General features: G+C 45.3%; 1 protein-coding gene across 2 annotated transcripts in view; it reads right to left on the reverse strand.

Moving 5' to 3' along the window:
- Positions 1-18,893, reverse strand: part of GRIK4 (glutamate ionotropic receptor kainate type subunit 4) — a 449,540-nt gene that overhangs the window by 111,096 nt on the left and 319,551 nt on the right. For both annotated transcript variants that reach the window (XM_048512834.1, XM_048512833.1), the window contains exons 6-7: positions 18,158-18,336; positions 6,669-6,722 (exon numbers count right to left, since the gene is read on the reverse strand). In XM_048512834.1, coding sequence (XP_048368791.1) covers positions 6,669-6,722; positions 18,158-18,336 — 233 coding nt within the window. The remainder of the gene's footprint in view (positions 1-6,668; positions 6,723-18,157; positions 18,337-18,893) is intronic.

Raw genomic sequence — 18,893 nt, forward strand, 5'->3', positions numbered from 1 at the left:
ACCCATCGCTCCAAATGTAATAAGCTCTCTCAGCTCTCCAAAGAGCCGACCTTCATACCACGCTCATGCAAGAATATCAGCCTCTGGCCCCCTTTCCTGACTTTTATGCCGGATGATTGTTTTCATCTTCTATTAGTTTAATATCCTTGCATTTAAATATACATCCCTTCTCTCTTCACAGCACCCCTTCCCACCAGGAACTTGATTTAGCCACCTCGACATCCCATAAAGCCCCATCATGCTGATTTTATCTCTTTCCCTGCTAAGATATGATTGCAAAAATTCCGAGGGTTCATTAGTGGCTTGATAATCCCTCTAGATTTATTAGTTTAAATGGCCCCTCTCCCATCTCCGTTCCTCATTTAAATATTACTGATTTCCTTAAATTTCTCTTCCATCTGCTCAGGTCTTCAGCCGGCTTCCCCTTCCTTCCTTAATGAACCCTGTCAGAAGTACAGGAAGTCCGAAGTGGGCTTAGACATTTCAATAAATTAATCTATAAAGCAGTGAATAGGTCGCAGTTTTTTTTAAAAAAACCCTGAGCCTATCAGCAGGATCGCGGGGGCGGGGGGGGGGGGTTTAAAACGTTTAATCAGGAGCAGGGCAGACAATGTTGCCCACAGAAGCATGCAACTGACATAATTAACGCCGGCTCTGCGCACGCTCAGAGGATTTTTGCCTCAAGCCGGGAATGGCTGTTTGTTTTGAAACAAGCTCTGTGTACATGCCACCCCCCACCCAATAACTAACATGCCTCACACCAAGAGCGACTGCTTGATTTGCAAAAGTGTTGTGTGTAGATGATTCCCCACCACCACCAGGGTTCTCAAGTGCTCCTTGGCCAAGGAATGGGGCGGGGGGGGGGGGGGGTTGCCAGATCCAGGTTGGGAAACTGCTGGAGATTTGGAGCACAGCCTTGGGAGGACTGGGACTCAGATAAGGAGGAGGAGGAGGAGGAGGAGGAGGAGGAGGAGGAGGAGGAGGAGGAGGAGGAGGAGGAGGAGGAGGAGGAGGAAGAAAGTTGGTTTTTATATCCTGCTTTTCTCAACCTTTAAGGAATCTCAAAGTAGCCTACAATCATGCCCCCTTCCCCTCTCCACAAAAGGCACCTTGTGAGGCAGGTGGGGCTGGGAGAGTTCTGTGACTGGCCCAAGATCACACTGCAGGCATCATGTGGAGGAGCAGGGAAACAAATCCAGTTCACCAGATAAGAGTCTACCACTTAGGTGGAGGAGTGGGGAATCAAACCCAGTTCTCTAGATTATAGTCCACTGCTCTTAACCTCTACGCCACACTTGTCCCAGTGGGGTACAGTGCCATAGAGTCCACCCTCTGAAACATCAATTTTCTCCAGGGGAACTGATCTCCGTAGTTTGAAGATATTGCTCCAAGGCAGAGCCAAGCCCAAACTAAGGTTCATAGAGAAAGTCCTGGCTAATGAGTCTGGGATCCTCCAAGAGCTCAATCCTCCTTTGATGCAGATGCGTCCATCTCGCAGAGCCTTCCGCCATACCTTGCAGCAATGCAAGCACTTCTCCTTTGACCCTGCAGCTGCAGCCTCTGCCTCCTTTGAGCAGTTGGCTGATTACTCGACTCTTCTGAGATTTCTGAAGGCTCTCCCAGCTGCATGGCATTGGACTCTGCCTGAGCTTGCGAAGAAGGGCTTGGAACTGGCTCTGCTGCCTCTATTTCCTCACAAGGAGCCGGCTCTGAATGCAGCATCTCTTCAGGCTCTACATCACAGTCCTCAGTGCCCAGATCAGTGCCCAGGGGCTGGGCTAGCTCATGACAGTCTTTGACAATACATTGGTCTCTCTTCTTCTTTAATGAGTCTTTCCATTCTGCCCACCCAACCCTGCTCCCCCACTCCAACTTCCAGCATTCCATCTATTCCACTCCCCTAACTTCCAATTACTGTTCTTCCCTGCTTTCTTCCATCTGTTTGTCTCCAGCCCACCCAAACACACAGCATGTTCTCCACTCCCTCCTGGTGTGTGTCGACATGCATACACAACATAAATATTCAGAGCACGATAAATTACAGAGCGCCGTTGGGTTGGATGCCAACTCCAGTTAATCGCCTAGCCCATCTTATTGTCTCCAAGGCAGCAGAGATTTTATCAGCCTAAAACCTGCTTCAGTAAATGGGTGTCTGAGCTCATCTGTGTGACCTCAGGAGCTGCTCTTACCCTGGGCTTTCCAGCACTGCTGCTTAAGCCAATTATTGCATGTTTTAGCTTCGTGCCACAGCAGGGGGCCGGATTTAACTATATGGCTCCCCACTGAAGCAAAGCTGTAAAATGTAGTGCTCATTTGATAGAATTCCCAGCTCTGGGTTAGGAAATGCCTAAATGGTTTAGGGGGTGGAGCTTGAAGAGGGAGGAGTTTGGGGAGGGAGGAGCTTCAGTGGGGGATAAATCCATGGACTTCCCCTCCTGAAACAGACATTTTCTCCACATAAACTGATCTCTGTCAGCTGGAGATCAGTTGTAATCCCAGGAGATCTCCAACTGCCACCTTGAAGTTGTCAATTCCGTCATATAAGCTGTGCTAAAAACAGCACCTAGCACTCCCTGCCACTCCCATACTTTCCCAAATGTCACACACACACACACACACACACACACACACACACACACACACACACACACACTCTGAATAGTACAAATGCTTCATTTTCTCAGCAGTACAGTGGACATGCACAATGCAAGCTTCCCTTCTGTGGGTAGCTTCATAAACACAGTTGGGGGTGGTCACATTCATTAAGTGGCCACCATTTCAACAAGAGCTGAAACATTATATCCAAGGATATATCATGATGTGTGGACAGTCCAGTGTTGTGTGTGCGTGTGCATGAATAGTGTGGTGTAGTGGTTAAGAGAAGATGGACTCTAGACTAGATTAGCATTCGGAGAACCGGGTTTGATTCCCCACTCTGCCACTTGAGCTGTGGAGGCTTATCTGGGGAACCAGATCAGCTTGTGCACAACAGCAAATGCTAGCTGGGTGACCTTGGGCTAGTCACAATTCTTCGGAGCTCTCTCAGCCCCACCCACCTCACAGGGTGTTTGTTGTTGTGGGGGGGGGGAGGAAAGGAGGTTGTAAGCCCCTTTGAGTCTCCTTACAGGAGAGAAAGGGGGGATATAAATCCAAGCTCTTCTTCTTCTTAACACGCCGCAAAATGTCATTTGTGACATTTCTACACAAACCTCAAAAGTGAAAGGTAAGTAGAGTGACGACTGACAGCTACTGTTAACAGTTTCTGCTTAATCCCTGTTTAATACAATCAAATATATCATTAAATTCTAATTCAGCATTTATCTATGCGACAATGACTCTATTAGCCGTTGATGGCTTCTTCTTTTTGATAAGGCAGAGGAGCAGTTGTAACACCCATTAAAACACCTTCTGCCATGCAAATAATATCCCTTGAGATGAAAGACGAAAGTATTCTATTTCTAATGTCTAAGACATCAAAAATAAAAAAGAACCTTATCTCAGGAAATGGAAGGACATTTTCCATGAATTGACTGTCTTTTTTAGGAACAAATTGACAGTGGGATGGGAGGCTATCAGCAAAATACAGCACAATAGTACCTTGCTTGGGATAGTTAAATATTTTGATTGTGCCAAGTGAAGGGGAACTTGGTGCCCATAGAACTAACCCCCCCCCCACCCTCCCCCCCAAAAAACTTCACCAAACTTGGGTGGTTCTTGTGAGCACACTCACCAACAGCTCTGCAGCAAATTGGAACAGAACAGCAAATGTAAGTCTACAGTGGAAATAATAAACTTTTCCCCACCAACACATAGATTCTCCTAAGTGAACTGACTGGGCTTCATTGTATCCTATGGAAAATTTCTGGGTGTGTCTTTAGGGGGAGCATTCTTCAAGGTATAGACCCAGAACGTACAGGATGGCTTTGGGAGACTTTTCAGATAACAGCACCCAGGTTTGGTGGTTCAGGGGGTTCAAATCTATGGGCACCCAAAGAGATTGTTCCCATCTCCCATTAGAAACAACTGGAAACAATGGAAGATTATTTAAACCATATAAAACTATATTTTATGTATTGTGCCAAAATAGTTAAAAGAATCATGTTGTGTTTTGATAATTTTTGCATATGTTGTGGCTACAATTCCCCCCCCCCCAAAGGAATATGCATTGAAGTGAATATAGTATTAGTATAGCAGTGGTAATTAAAAAAGGTAAAGTGGGATTCCTCTGAATTAAAAAAAATACATTTAGTATTTTATATTTATTGCATAATGTTTTTGTTTTAATTTTTGTATCCTATTTTTGATTTTTCTGTCTTTTTTATTCCAATGTTTTATATACGGTAAATGAGAAAATAATAAAAATATATTATAAATATAAAAAAGAAACCATGGGGGCGGGGCGGGGGGGGGGGGGGAGAGGAACACTCAATTTAGTAGCTTCGAAGTCCAGGAAATAAAACTGCCAAGAACAGGTTTTTAAAAAATCATTTATACGGGGTAATGGAGCTATTGAGAAATGATCAGTAGAGACCCACATGAAGATTTGCGAACGTGGAGGATTTGCCAATGGCAGGAGAAATTTCTCATGAAAGTTAATTTTAAGAGGAGGAGGAACAAATGTGATTCAGAGTCTTCCCAAAGTCAAACTTCAATTACACCATTAGAAACCTAGTGTCAATTTCAAAAAGCCCGAAAAGGAAATATTGATAATTCCTCTTTATTAACTTCTCCTACCTACACAAGATGGATATCAACCTCCTGTTAAAACAGGGGGGGGGGGGGTAAGCAGACAGACCCAACTCCTCGCTGCGCTGAAATGCAGGCAGCTTCAGCAAGCTAAAAGGAAGCTCAAAACACATTTGAAATCTCTACAAGAGAGGTTTTCACACCAAATGGCCCTCTTACAGGCAAAGGTGCGATTTACAGCTGATTTGCACAGCCCTGGACTGGATCCAGACTACATTTTCCAACAGCAAATGGAGCTTCCTGCCTCAAGTTGCCCACTCTGAGTCACAAAAGTCCTGGAGATTTGGGGGGTGGATTCTGGAGAAGGTGGGGTTTGGGGAGGGGAGGGACCTTAGCAGTGGTGGGACTCAAATAATTTAACAACGGGTTCCAGTGGTGGGATTTAAATAATTGAACAACTGTTTGTTTACAAGCACCATTTTAACAACCGGTTCTGCTGAAGTGGTGCAAACCTGCTGAATCCCACCACTGGACCTTAGCATAGGGCTGCCAGGTTCCACATGGCATTCGAGGAGGGACGGGAGCAGGGTTGCTAGCTGAAGGTCAGCAGGCTCCAAAAGGTTTGAGGATGGAGCCTATGCGGTCAAGGACGTCTGTGGGGTACAATGCTACACAGTCCACCCTACAAAGCATCCAGCGGAACTGATCTCCCTAGTCTGGAGATGACATCAGCAAAGGCCCCTGGTCCTACTCTTGGCTTATCCCCACTATGCTGGTGGGGAGAGGGGCACTGGGAAGCTGTTGCAGAGTCCTGAGGTGCTTCCCAGCTCAAGGGGGAGTGGCAGGAGCTGCATGTTGGCAAAACCACCCTCCTGAGGTGGATTCCCCCCTCCTCTGGATGGGGGTCTAAGAGCCCGCACAGACTGGCATTTTGACAGATGTCAGAGAGATGCCCCTGGGAAGTTCACAAACAAGGCATGAAGACATTTTCCATTGTTCAGACCTACAACTGATACTCAGAGGTAGATTGCTTTTGAACATGAGGGCTCTATTTGGCTATAATTGCTATAGCCATCAATAGCTTTATCAATAGTTATATTCTGCAGTGCCTGTAAGACAGAGCAGTTCCACAAGGCAACAATGGTTTATCAATGATTGTCATCAATCTGGCCTCCTCTCTCCTACCCTTGTCTCTCCCACCCCCACACATGGTTATACTATGAAAGCAGACCATGCAAAGTTGGGATTTTAGTTGCCATCTGTTTAGAGCTAGGATGTTTAATCACATCATTCATTCATTCATTCATTCATTCATTCATTCATTCATTCATTCATTCATTCATTGGATGGATGGATGGATGGATGGATGGATGGATGGATGGATGGATGGATGGATGGATGGATGGATGGATGGATGGATGGATGGATGGATGGATGGATGGATGGATGGATGGATGGATGGATGGATGGATGGATGGATGGATGGATGGATGGAAGCTGCCGTGAGTCCATAAGGAGGAGGGCGGCATACAATTATAATAAAAATAAATACATAACTCTCTTCCATGCATTTTTCTACTGTCATGGAAACTGAAATTCACCCTGTAAATATTGTCTTGCTCACCTTATTGCAATGAGTTTTAAAAAAAAATAACTGCCAGAAAACAAAGTTCTTTTGCCCTACCAAAAATAATTATGAAAAACAGAACAGCTCTTTGGCTCAGCTCTGACTGAATTATATGGCTCTCATCTTAGCTCATCTTAGCTATTTCACAACCGATCAAGCCATCTTTTTTTTTTAAAAAAAAAAAATCACAACTTCGCATCTCTAGAGACACCTCCAGATTTCTCCGCTCTCCCTCCTGTTTGGCAGCACTGACAGATGCGCCAGACACACCAGGAATCCTGGTCGCTCCAGCGGGTCACCGTTCATCAGAGGAGCTCGTATGCAGGGGCGGAGGCAGCTGAGAAAAACGTCTTACCAGATTAGTGAAGATGTATGTGTAATAGGCCGACACCATTCCCAGTTCCGCTGCCTGCAATGGAGAGGGGGAGACGGGTGTTAGACAGACGAGAGCAACAGTTTGCTACTGCAAAGCATGAATCTGCTTTTCATGTTCTTTTTACAGACACACAAATGCAACTGGAGTGGAAGACAATGTGGACGTCTGCTCAGGGCATGGTCCCTTTGTTACTTACATATGTATTTAATGTATTTTATTCCTTTGTACCCTGCCATTCTCTCCAAAGTGACTCACATCATTCTCGTCTCCTCCATTTTATCCTCACAACAACCCTGTAATGTAGGTGGGGTTGAGACAGCATGGCTGGCCCAAGGCTACCCAGCCAGTTTCCATGGCACAAATGGGGATTCAAACCTGGGTCTTCCAGATACTACTCCAGTGCTCTTAACCACCGCCCCACGCAGTTCTAATCCTTTTATCCTTTCAACCATATATCATACATTTTCTCATTCTCAGTCCAGTATTTATTTATTTATCTATTTACTGTATATTTATTTCTCATTCATCACCAAAGTCTCTGGGCAGGGGAAAATCATAAAATACCATTAAAAATATAATCATGAAACCATCCTAAAAACTCCTTTATTAAAATCTCCCCATCCTAAAAACCCTCCTTTAAAAAACTCAGTCAATCAACTTACACAGAATTCAACTGAACAAATTTCAGAATTTTTCACTGGGGTTGAACCAAGAGAGAGCTGGAACAGGTAAGACCAGGTACCACAATAAAAGGGAGCATGGGGGAGTGCCCAGAAGGCCGGGGTACAGAGGGTGGTCTTGGCCAGGTGCCTACATTCTTGCAGAGTCAATGCCTGGCAGACCTCCAGGAAAGACTCACCTCCAAACGCTACCCTCCCTCAGTTCCATCCTCAAAGAATTTCCCAATCCAGGGCTAGCAACCCCATGAGCACTTTTTCATTTAACTGTGAGTTCTATCGCAAGAACGATTCCTCCACCCTTTGCAAAAGAAATTTATCTCTGTCGCCTGAATTTTGGCAGGGCCAAACAAGGAAACAAACCCCCTAGTATCGGACTTCAAAGCTAGCAGGGAGTAAGTATCTTCACAGACTCCCTTGAACAGCCAAAATTTCAGGTACCACACTGGGATTTCGGCAACCCAGGATTAAATGGCTTTTCTTGGAAAGAAGAACAAGATTGCCGATCGTGAAGCCACAGAAACTGTTTTGAAATGACTGATTGTAATTAAGACGTGTGTGCGCTCCTCTCTATTTAAAAGTTTGTCACCTGGCTGGCTTTTTTTAGTCCTGCCACTATGCAAAGCAACCATTTTGAATGTGCTACACTTCAGTGAATTTGCATATGCAAAACGGCAGCACCATTCCTCCCACAACTGGGATGAGATGGCAGCTCTGATCCATTTTTGTGTTCTGTTTCTGTTTACCAGCTTCCCATTTTATTAGGAAGTTGGGGAAGGGGAGAGGGAACACAAACAAGACATGTTTCCTCATCGGGACTTCTGTTAAAAATCACTCCTGTTTGATTGGACTGATGGCCCAACTAGTCCAACATCCTCTTTGAAGGGTCACAAGCAGAGCCTCTGAACATGGCGTCTCTATTTAGTCAACAGCCATTTTCAGATCTATCCGGTTATAAATTTACCTAATCTCATTTTGAAGCCACGGAATTCCATGGCCGAAATCAGACCTTTTGCCAGAGATCTCCTTTAATGAGAGATGACAGGGATGAAACCTGGGCCCACCTGGATGCATCAGCTACCTCTCTGGAGCCAAAGGATCTAACTGGGGTGCAGAAAGCGACTGCACCTAATATAGGAGCACTAAAGGAAACCTAAGATGTGGTTCACACCATCTCTTGACAGTTGCAATACTGAGCAGAGATGGGTGTGTGCAAACAAGTCACCACAGATAACACACCAGACACACGATGTGCATTTTGGTTTGAATCATGTCATACGCCACATTGATGACAAAAGTCACTTCTTGACATAGCAATGGATGGATAATACCATCACCTCCCACCTAAAACTGCTGTCTCAAAGACAACAGTTTTACAGAGAGATCAGGTAACAAATTCATAATAGTCCCAAACCATAATAGTCCCAAACAGTCCGCAAATGAGGTTGCACAAAAGGGACTTTCCATGTATTGAGCCAAAATGTCCAAACATTTAAGGTGTTTTGGCAAAGCATTCTGAACCTTATTGTTATAGGTCCTATCTACTCCTGTGGATGTAGTAGGTATTATATCATTCATTGCCCAGTATGATTACAGTTCAATGATGAGATACTGAATCTTCTTAAATCTGCTAATAACCAAAACAATCATCACAAAAAGTAAAATAGACGTAAAGGTTTGGTTACTAAAATCTGAGACATTCTTGTGATTTATAATTCTGCAGGCATATCAGCCTGTAACATATGACCTTTGCTTAGAATGCAATTTTATTGAATGCACTTAACATTATTTTTATACTGCCTCATAGCCAGGAATCAAAAACAGAGCTAACAATACAATCATTTTACAAAACCTGTCAAGGGAAATAAATGCAATGTAACCAGGACAATCCCTACAAATGGAACTGCAGGAATGTATTTTATTCTATTTTATCTACGTTTGCAAGCCCTGAGGAAGATAGCCAGCTAAGAAATGTTTTAAAGAAAGAAAGAAAAATTAACAAAATAGAAGGACAAGCGCAACAGATTTCTAACTGTTGCTGTCCTTTGAGTTGACCTAGCTGTGCCCACGTTGTATATGAGTGTGTATGTTTGTGTGTGGAATCCATACATTTAAAATAATTCACATAAAAAACTAAAATTTTAACAAATAGTAACACCCAGCAAAAATGTAGGAGTGGGGGAAGAAATCTGGTCCACCAGATAATAATCCATTGCTCAGGTGGCGGAATGGAGAATCAAACCCAGTTCTCCAGATTAGAGCCCACCAGCTCTTAACCACTACCCCACACTGTCTCTCAGCACGCACATAAGCGCCACTGTGTTTTGCCTCTGTGTACTCTGCTGCAATGAAAAGGTATCTCTTACCAAGGAGAAATACCAACAGCCTGGAGGAACATCTAACTTTAAGAATGTAACCACCCAACAAAGGTCAGTGCTTGGGTCAGAGAAAATTTACTTAGGATCCTTATCAAATGCTTGTGCATCAGAAAGTCCTTAAAGAGCACCACGGATGTACCACCCAGGGGGACATATGGGGCTAAATGTCCCCAGGCTGCAGCCATTTAGTCATCTGGGGGGCAGTGTCACGCCCTCACACCCCTCCTCCACCCCGGGCCATGCACTGACTTAAAGACCTGGTGCAAAAAAAAGTTTGGTCATGGTGGGGGAGGGGGGCCACCCATACAGGGGGCGGGGGCAGAAAACTGAGACTTTGCACCGGGCTACATTTCCCCTAGATATGCCTCTGAAGAGAATAGACCTGTATTCTGCAGCTACTATCTATAAGTAAGCGTAGAGCCCAGGGCAGGAGGTTCCCAGCCAGAATCTCGGCTGATCCTTGCAAGGCAATACAAACCCTGCCCATCCCACAGCAATCCACCCGCCCCACTTCTGTGCCTCTGCCAAGTCCATTTGCTGTCTCCTCTCATCTTCTCTGTAAAATTCTGCACCTGGTCTTTAGCTAGGGACAGGCAGGCGCATCTGTTCTCCCAGCAGCCTACTTGGAACTCTGAAGCTTTCCATTTTAAGGGCAGAAAATCAAAAGAAAGACACAAATTATTTTTTTTTCCTTTCTGGCCTTTCTACGCATAAACACTGGCAGGTGGGACAGGCAGGACGAGGCTGTCAGTAAAGGAAGCAAGTAAGTGACTGTAGCACCATATGGGGGAATGACGTGAAGTGAGAGGAAACTTTGGCAGATTTATTGTCCAAGGCTGGCAGCTCTGGAAAAGGGAGCCAAGTTACAGCTCCGTAAATCAAAGGGGGTCTTTTGATCGGGCTTGCTAAGGAGTGTGGGGAGGTGACTGGCCAGAGAACTGTTGCATCCCGAGATAAAATGCAGGCCCTTTGTTTGGCAGAACTCATCCTTCATAAGGCTATGAGACTGGACCAAGGGAGAGGAACAATATACACATCAGGATGTCAAGCCCCGGATCGGCAACCAATATCAGACTCAGTGATTTCAAACAGAAACCTTTATTGATAGACAGCGGCATGGCCAAAAAGAAAGCCAGTTCTGGGAACTGTCTTCAAATAACACTTTTTTATGCCCAATGTTCCCCCTCCTTCCCTGCATCCTGAGATATCAAAGTAACACAGAGCAGAAATGCAAAAGCTGTTACTTTCTCAAGGTTGTGTGAAGAGATAGCAGGAAGAGTCAGTGTTTGGGTACCCCCTTAATTGCTAGACATACAAAGTACAGAGCCAGTGGGAAACAGAAAGTAAAGTAAGGTTGATTACCACGACAGACAACAGAAACCCTTTTGATGCCAGGAGGCCCTCCTGACACGGGAGCTCAAACTATGTTGACTCGGCTTGGAAGAGTCAGGAAGACAAATGAAGACTGTTTGAGTGAGCAGAGGTGAGCAGGCATGGAACTATGGCAAACAGGTACTGATTCGGGGATACCAGGACTCCCACTACAATGGCAAACTCACAAGGTGACAAGACATGAGTGTTTGGTCTTGCCATGAATCTCCAGATGGGAGTGGGGGTTATGGAATCTGGGGCCGCTCAGACGGCTTACTTTCGCTTTCCACCTCTGCTGCTTTGGCTGGCATGCTTGCTTTGAAAAGACCTTCCTGTGGGATCCTCTCAGAGTGGTTATCTGGTCGGGGATGGGGTGGAGGTACATCAGGTGGATTCTAAACTGGAGAACTGGGTTTGATTCCCCACTCCTCCACCTGAGTGGCAGAGGCCAGATGTGTTTCCACCAGGGCCGGAGCGAGGAAGAACTGCACCTGGGGCACGCATGTGTCCTGTGCCCCTGCCCCACCTGCCCCAGCCCAGAATGCCCCCACCACCCTCCTGTCATGCCATGGTGCGCCCCCGGCACATCACACACACACCTCCCTTGGTGCTAGGTTGCTGGTTTCTGTACTCCTAAATTCCTGCTGGGTGACCTTGGGCTAGTCACAGTTCTTCAGAATTCTCTCAGCCCCATCTACCTCACAAGGTGTTTGTTGTGGGGAGAGGAAGGGAAAGGAGCTTGTAAGCCACCTTGAGTCTCCTTACAGGAGAGAATGGTGGGGTATTAATCCAAACTCTTCTTCTTCTTGTGAGAAACTGTTGCTGGCTAATGGGGCCTGGGGGGAAGGACCTCTGTAACTTCTGCTGGGACCTTCCTGCCTGAAGTCAGACTGGACAATGATCCTTTCCCAGTGTACATCTCTACAGGCTCTCTATCCACAAAACTTATTTCATTCACTCTCATCACACTTGAATCTGCTTTGTTTGAGAGATCTAGAGGACATGACACAAGGCATTTGCAGTCCTCCAAACCACATCTTGGAGGACTGGGGACAGTTCTGAGCTGACCCATAGTGTGACATGTACAGCAGGAGCAGCAGTGGCGTAGGAGGTTAAGAGCTCGTGTATCTAATCTGGAGGAACCAGGTTTGATTCCCAGCTCTGCCGCCTAAGCTGTGGAGGCTTATCTGGGGAATTCAGATTAGCCTGTACACTCCCACACACGCCAGCTGGTGACCTTGGGCTAGTCACAGCTTCTCGGAGCTCTCTCAGCCCCACCTACCTCACAGGGTGTTTGTTGTGAGGGGGGAAGGGCAAGGAGATTGTAAGCCCCTTTGAGTCTCCTGCAGGAGAGAAAGGGGGGATATAAATCCAAACTCTTCTTCTTCTTCTTCTACAGCCACATGCTCTTTATGGCATGTTCCAAACTGTCCCAGGGAAGAAAATCACCCCTGTGAAAAAGACGAGATTGCCTGAACAATGCTTATAACTTTATGATAGCATCATGCATCCTAGATAACAAATGCAGAAGGGGAGCTCGATATCTCTGTCACATCTGAAAAGTCTTGTGGCACCATGAAGATTATCATATTTTCATTCTGGCCCAAAGCTTTCATAGACTAGAGCCAACGTCATCAGCCACTTGTTCCAGGACTGATTCTCAGCATTGGAAATCAACCTTTCCGCTGATTTTCAACATGGGAGATGAACTTTCCCACTCTTGTCAAATTTGGGCCTTAGCAAGAAGTTGCTTTATGCTCTCTGTCACTTTCCATCTTTGCCAAGTTTGTCTGCCACCTTTGATCTCCCAGCTGAAAGCACTGGAAATTTCAATCCTGAGAAGTTACAGGTTCACAAAGGAGATGAAATGTCATCTTGTATATACGTTTCCTGTTCCCATTCCTTCCCCCTCAAATCTCCTGCTCAAATGTACCGCATTCAGCCGTATAGGGAGGCAGCTTTCTGAACAAGCAAGAGAAATCCTTTCAATCCTTGACATCTTTATGTCGGTCGCAGCAGGAGAATACGCCAGAGAGAGGAAGGGAAGAGAGACACGGGTATCAAAAGAGTGGCTGGTTGTGTAGCTGTGCAACATCACCATGGCAACAGGCTAAAGGGATAGCCCTCAATATGAGAGAATTCATTCAAATCCTTCTTTAACTCAGGAGAGAGAGGGAGGCAGGGTCAGAGAGAAATACCAGGCCTGGACTTCAATTTCCCCACACGACCCAGCAAGCTGGAGATTTTCAACAAACACTAAAGGTCAACACACAAAATGTACCCCTTTAAAATGCACACACATAACCCATTGGTGATATTAGGAAGCGTCATCAAAGCAGCCAGCTGAGGAGTTGTGCTAACATCCGGAATATCTGCCTGATATCCCCGAGAACTGGATCGCCTCTGTCTGCAGATGTGTTTCGACTTTAGCCTGTGCACCAAAGAACAACCAGTCTGTACCCGCAAGGAGGAAATTTTGCACAAATACAAAATCTGCCACTCTGGGTCGGCGTGCTCAGGAGGCCAGCCTTTCTATAAACAGATACATTTTTACATTCCCCAAATGATCCAATGCATCTTCACACCCCATGAGAAAAGAAAGCATTCACTGCTGCTAGAGAAATGCTCACAGGCCCATTGGAAGTGTCCCAGGAGAACTCTTCCTTTGGTTCTAGGGGCCAAACTAGAAGAAGACAACAACTTTGGATGTATACCCTGCCTTTCTGTCCTGTAAGGCAAAGTACAGATGCCTTTCCCTCCCTCTCTCCACAACACACCTTGTGAGGTAGGTGGGGTTGAGAGAGTTCTGAGAGAACTGTGACTGGCTCAGGGTCACAGTTTCCTTGGGCGCCTGGTCTGCCATTTTTTCCATCCCTCGCCTCGCTGCTCCCCTCCCCCACTGTCATGACTTTGTGCATTTTCTTTTTGGGAGGCCAATTTTAACGTATCATCAAATCAGCAAAGCTACGCAAAATTGCTAAAGTGCACACAAAGGAAACAGCAAAAAGGGGGGGAAATCATTGGCAGCCAGGAAATAACATTCCAAAGAGGGGACAGTGAACAAAGATCATAAGAACATAAGAACAAGCCAGCTGGATCAGACCAGAGTCCATCTAGTCCAGCTTTCTGGTACTCGCAGTGGCCCACCAGGTGCCTTTGGGAGCTCACATGCAGGATGTGAACGCAATGGCCTTCTGCAGCTGTTGCTCCCAAGCAACTGGACTGTTAAGGCATTTGCAATCTCAGATCAAGAGGATCAAGATTGGTAGCCATAAATCGACTTCTCCTCCATAAATCTGTCCAAGCCCCTTTTAAAGCTATCCAGGTTAGTGGTCATCACCACCTCCTGTGGCAGCATATTCCAAACACCAATCACACGTTGCGTGAAGAAGTGTTTCCTTTTATTAGTCCTAATTCTTCCCCCCAGCATTTTCAATTAATGCCCCTGGTTCTAGTATTGTGAGAAAGAGAGAAAAATTTCTCTCTGTCAACATTTTCTCCCCCATGCATAATTTTATAGACTTCAATCATATCCCCCCTCAGACGTCTCCTCTCCAAGCTAAAGAGTCCCAAACGCTGCAGCCTCTCCTCATAAGGAAGGTGCTCCAGTCCCTCAATCATCCTTGTTGCCCTTCTCTGCACTTTTTCTATCTCTTCAATATCCTTTTTGAGATGTGGCGACCAGAACTGAACACAGTACTCCAAGTGCGGTCGCACCACGGCTTTATATAAGGGCATGACAATCTTTGCAGTTTTATTATCAATTCCTTTCCTAATTATCCCCAACATAGAGTTTGCCTTTTTCACAGCTGCCATGCATTGAGTTGACATTCCCATGGAACTATCAACTAAGACGCCCAAATCCCTTTCCTGGTCTGTGACTGATAGCACTGACCCCTGTAGCGTGTATGTGAAGTTTGGATTTTTTGCCCCTATGTGCATCACTTTGCATTTTGCTACATTGAACTGCATTTGCCATTTCTTAGCCCACTCACCTAATTTATCAAGGTCCGCTTGGAGCTCTTCGCAATCCTTTGCGGTTCTCACCACACTATATAATTTGGTATTGAGACGTGGTCAGAGAAGGATCTCTGGGCCATGGGTTCCCGGAATGGGGACAAAGAACCAAAAGGGATATGACCACCTAAGCAATCCCTTAATTCGTCATAGGTATCATCTGCAAACTTGGCCACCACGCTACCCACCCCTACTTCCAGGTCATTTATGAATAGGTTAAAGAGCACTGGTCCCAAAACGGATCCTTGGGGGACACCACTCCTTACATCTCTCCATTGTGAGAATTTCCCATTTACACCCACTCTTTGCTTCCTGTTTCTCAACCAGTTTTTAATCCATAGGAGGACTTCCCCTCTTATTCCTTCATTGCTGAGTTTTCTCAATAGTCTCTGGTGAGGAACTTTGTCAAAAGCCTTTTGGAAATCCAAGTAGACAATGTCCACTGGTTCCCCCTTATCCACATGCCTGTTTACACCCTCAAAGAACTCTAGTAAGTTTGTAAGACAGGATTTGCCTCTGCAAAAGCCATGCTGACTCTTTCTCAGCAGGTCTTGCTTTTCTACATGTTTAATAATTTTATCTTTAATGATAGATTCTACTAATTTGCCAGGAACAGATGTCAAACTGACTGGCCTGTAATTTCCCGGGTCCCCCCTAGATCCTTTCTTAAAGATTGGTGTGACATTGGCTATCTTCCAGTCTTCAGGGATGGAGCCTGATTTCAGGGATAAGTTGCATAGAACGTGTGATCAAAAGATAAGATCATAGAACGTGTGATCAAAAGCGCCAACCCTTTCTGCAGAAGTCATCTGAAACTGATTGCAGAATGTCATCAATCCCCCCACCCCCTTTACCTCAATGTTTGTTCCCACTCACCCCCTCCAGACATTTCCTGGTTGCCATAAGGGTATTTTCTCTTTTTTGGGGGGTGGGGGTGTAATTTGTACAAACGATGTTTCATAGAGTTTACGATTCTCTGTAGTAATTGTGGGTTTACTTGCAAGTAAAATTACCTGCATGTAACATAATCTGCAGGAAGAGGATTGTTGCTTCACATAAACATGGGTTTTCTCATGAGTGCATTTACCCACCCACAAGAGAAAATGCATTTGTGGGGGAGGGGGGAGGAATAAGGGAACTGCCCCAAATGATGGATAATAAAGAGGTGAGGGCCCCGAGGGGGAAGTTGAACTAGAGTACTGAGGCGTGGGAAATGTCAGAGAGAAAGAGGATGTTTTAGAAATGATCGCACAGCAAGAGAAGATGGTTTGAAAATGTTTCAAACAAAAGAGTCGTTATGAAAGGGGCTTAAGAGAAACCATTTACAGGCTGGAAACAATGTTTCCAAAACTAAAGCGGGCGGGCGGTGGGGGTTACAGTGTGGAAATTCAGGGAGGAAACATTTCATTTGCTGCCTGGAAACATTTTAAAAGTTGTGTGCGGAAAGGGCCACCTTCGAAATGAGGTTTGCAATTTGAACCCCAGGTCCCCAGACGAGTTGTTTTGAAACACAATGGGATTTTGCATGCTGGCACATTACACTGAACTCTGGCCTGTTCCCTTTAGCATCCTGGACAACAGACAAATCTCACTACGCCACCATCCTACACTTATTAAATGACTTGTCTGTGCTCTCAGTGAACAACAAAGAACCTGCTGTTCATAAATTGTTAATATGGTTTCCTTCTCTAATGGAGTGACTGGGAAGACGGCCAAAAACTTAAAGCCAAAGGGGGCCCAGATTTCAGACTCTCATATCAACACTGGAAAAAAAAAGGGGGGGGCCCCCAAACATTTAAAGAAATTAATTAAACACACGAAAATCAAATAAAACAAAAACTGATCAGCCAAATATGTAGAACAACGCTGAGAATGGCTAATATTATTTTCTCGTTAGTTAAAAGACATGAAACTAGACATAGGCTACTCTTGGAATTCACAGTTCATTGACACGTCCCCCACAAATCTGTCTAATCTTTTTTTTTCTACAGTCATCAAAGCCATTGGCTATCACCACATCTAATGGAAGTGGATTCCATAATTTAATTCATAGAACAGCTAGACTCTGGTAGCATCTTAGAGATCAATAAGATTTTTGGGATATGAGCTTTCAAAAGTCAAAGCCCCCTTTGGTCAGATAGGACTGCCTTCTTGCTATCCCAGGTATCTGACAAGGGGAGCTTTGGTCAGGGCCTGCACACCTGGTGGGAAAGGGGAGGGGGAGGAGAATAGAGAGGGGGCTGGCATCTGGTCATGTCCCGCCCACCCTAGGGAAAAGGGGAGAGAGGGGAGAGAGGGAGCAGGGGAAGGGGAAGGGGCCCCGGCATGTGGTCATAGCCCAACCACCCTGGGGGGGGGAGGGGGGAGGGGCTCTGCATCTGGTCATGGCCCACCTGCCGTGGGAGGGAAGGAAAGGGAGGGGCAAGAACTGATTTTCAAAAATCAGTTCCAAACTACCACTGGAAGGAAGATGGCATGGTTATATCCCAATCTCATCAGATCTCAGAAGCTAAGCAAGGTCAGTATTTAAATGGGAGACGGCTCTACAGAGGAAGACAGTGGCTAATCCCTAAGCCCTCCGGGGGACGGCGGTATACAAGTTTAATAAATAAATAGATAGATAGATAGATAGATAGATAGATAGATAGATAGATAGATAGATAGATAGATAGATAGATAGATAGATAGATAGATAGATAGATAGATAGATAGATAGATAGATAGATAGATAGATAGATAGATAGATAGATAGATAGATAGATAGATAGATAGATAGATAGATAGATAGATAGATAGATAGATAGATAGATAGATAGATAGATAGATAGATAGATAGATAGATAGATCACATCTTCTCATTGAAACCCCCTTGGATAGGTCACCACAAGTCAGTTGACCTGACAGCATGGACATATCAAGTTACTGCCAACAAGTTTCACTGAATGAGTCCAAGGCCAACACTGTAAGGTTTGGGTCCCTCTCCAAGCCCAGCAAAGTTAACAGAAGCAAATCATTTGCCACTTACTTTCTGAAGGATGATGTGCGACATGGAAGCGTTGGCATGGACAATGATGGTGCCTGTCTTGTCATCCCTGATCTCCTTCAGCAGCGGCGTCGGGTCCCAGCTGTCGTCCAACATCCGGACCGAGAGCGTTTCCCTGGAGATAAGGAACTGACGGAGCAACTTCTCCAAGTTTAAAAGGCCTGTGACCGAGAAAAATGCACATGCATAAAAAAACCATTTGAGCATGTTAGCTTTCCCCAGGTTTCTTTTTCAACGATCTTGGTAGTAATAAGACAATATATCGGAGTATTAATGTCTGTACACAGAGCCCACCTATGATCAAAAGAGAGAAAGCAGGACATAAAGTTGTCTGACCATTTGGAATGAGGCTGACATCAGAAGAGGAGGAGGAGGAGGAGGAGGAGGAGTTTGGATTTATACCCCACTTTTCTCACTTGTAAGGAGACTCAAAGCAGTTTGGGATCAACACACCTGAAGGTCTACTTCCCTATGCACTTCCTCAGGTCTACTTCCTTATGAACCTGCCCAACTACTATGTTCATCTTCACAGCCCCCTCCTTCTGAGCTTACATGGGAGGCAACCTGGAAGAGGGTCTTCTCTATCAAGTGTCATGCCCCCGGACTGTTCAATTACAATCTTCTGTATTCAGTCGATTTCTTTATTGTGAAACAGCATTAGAAATAAGCATGAAGGCTTCTATTGCCAGAACTAAACATAGCCAGCATTGAAATCACC

This window comes from Sphaerodactylus townsendi, linkage group LG12 (assembly GCF_021028975.2).
Source record: "Sphaerodactylus townsendi isolate TG3544 linkage group LG12, MPM_Stown_v2.3, whole genome shotgun sequence".
NCBI classification, from domain to species: Eukaryota; Metazoa; Chordata; class Lepidosauria; order Squamata; family Sphaerodactylidae; genus Sphaerodactylus; species Sphaerodactylus townsendi.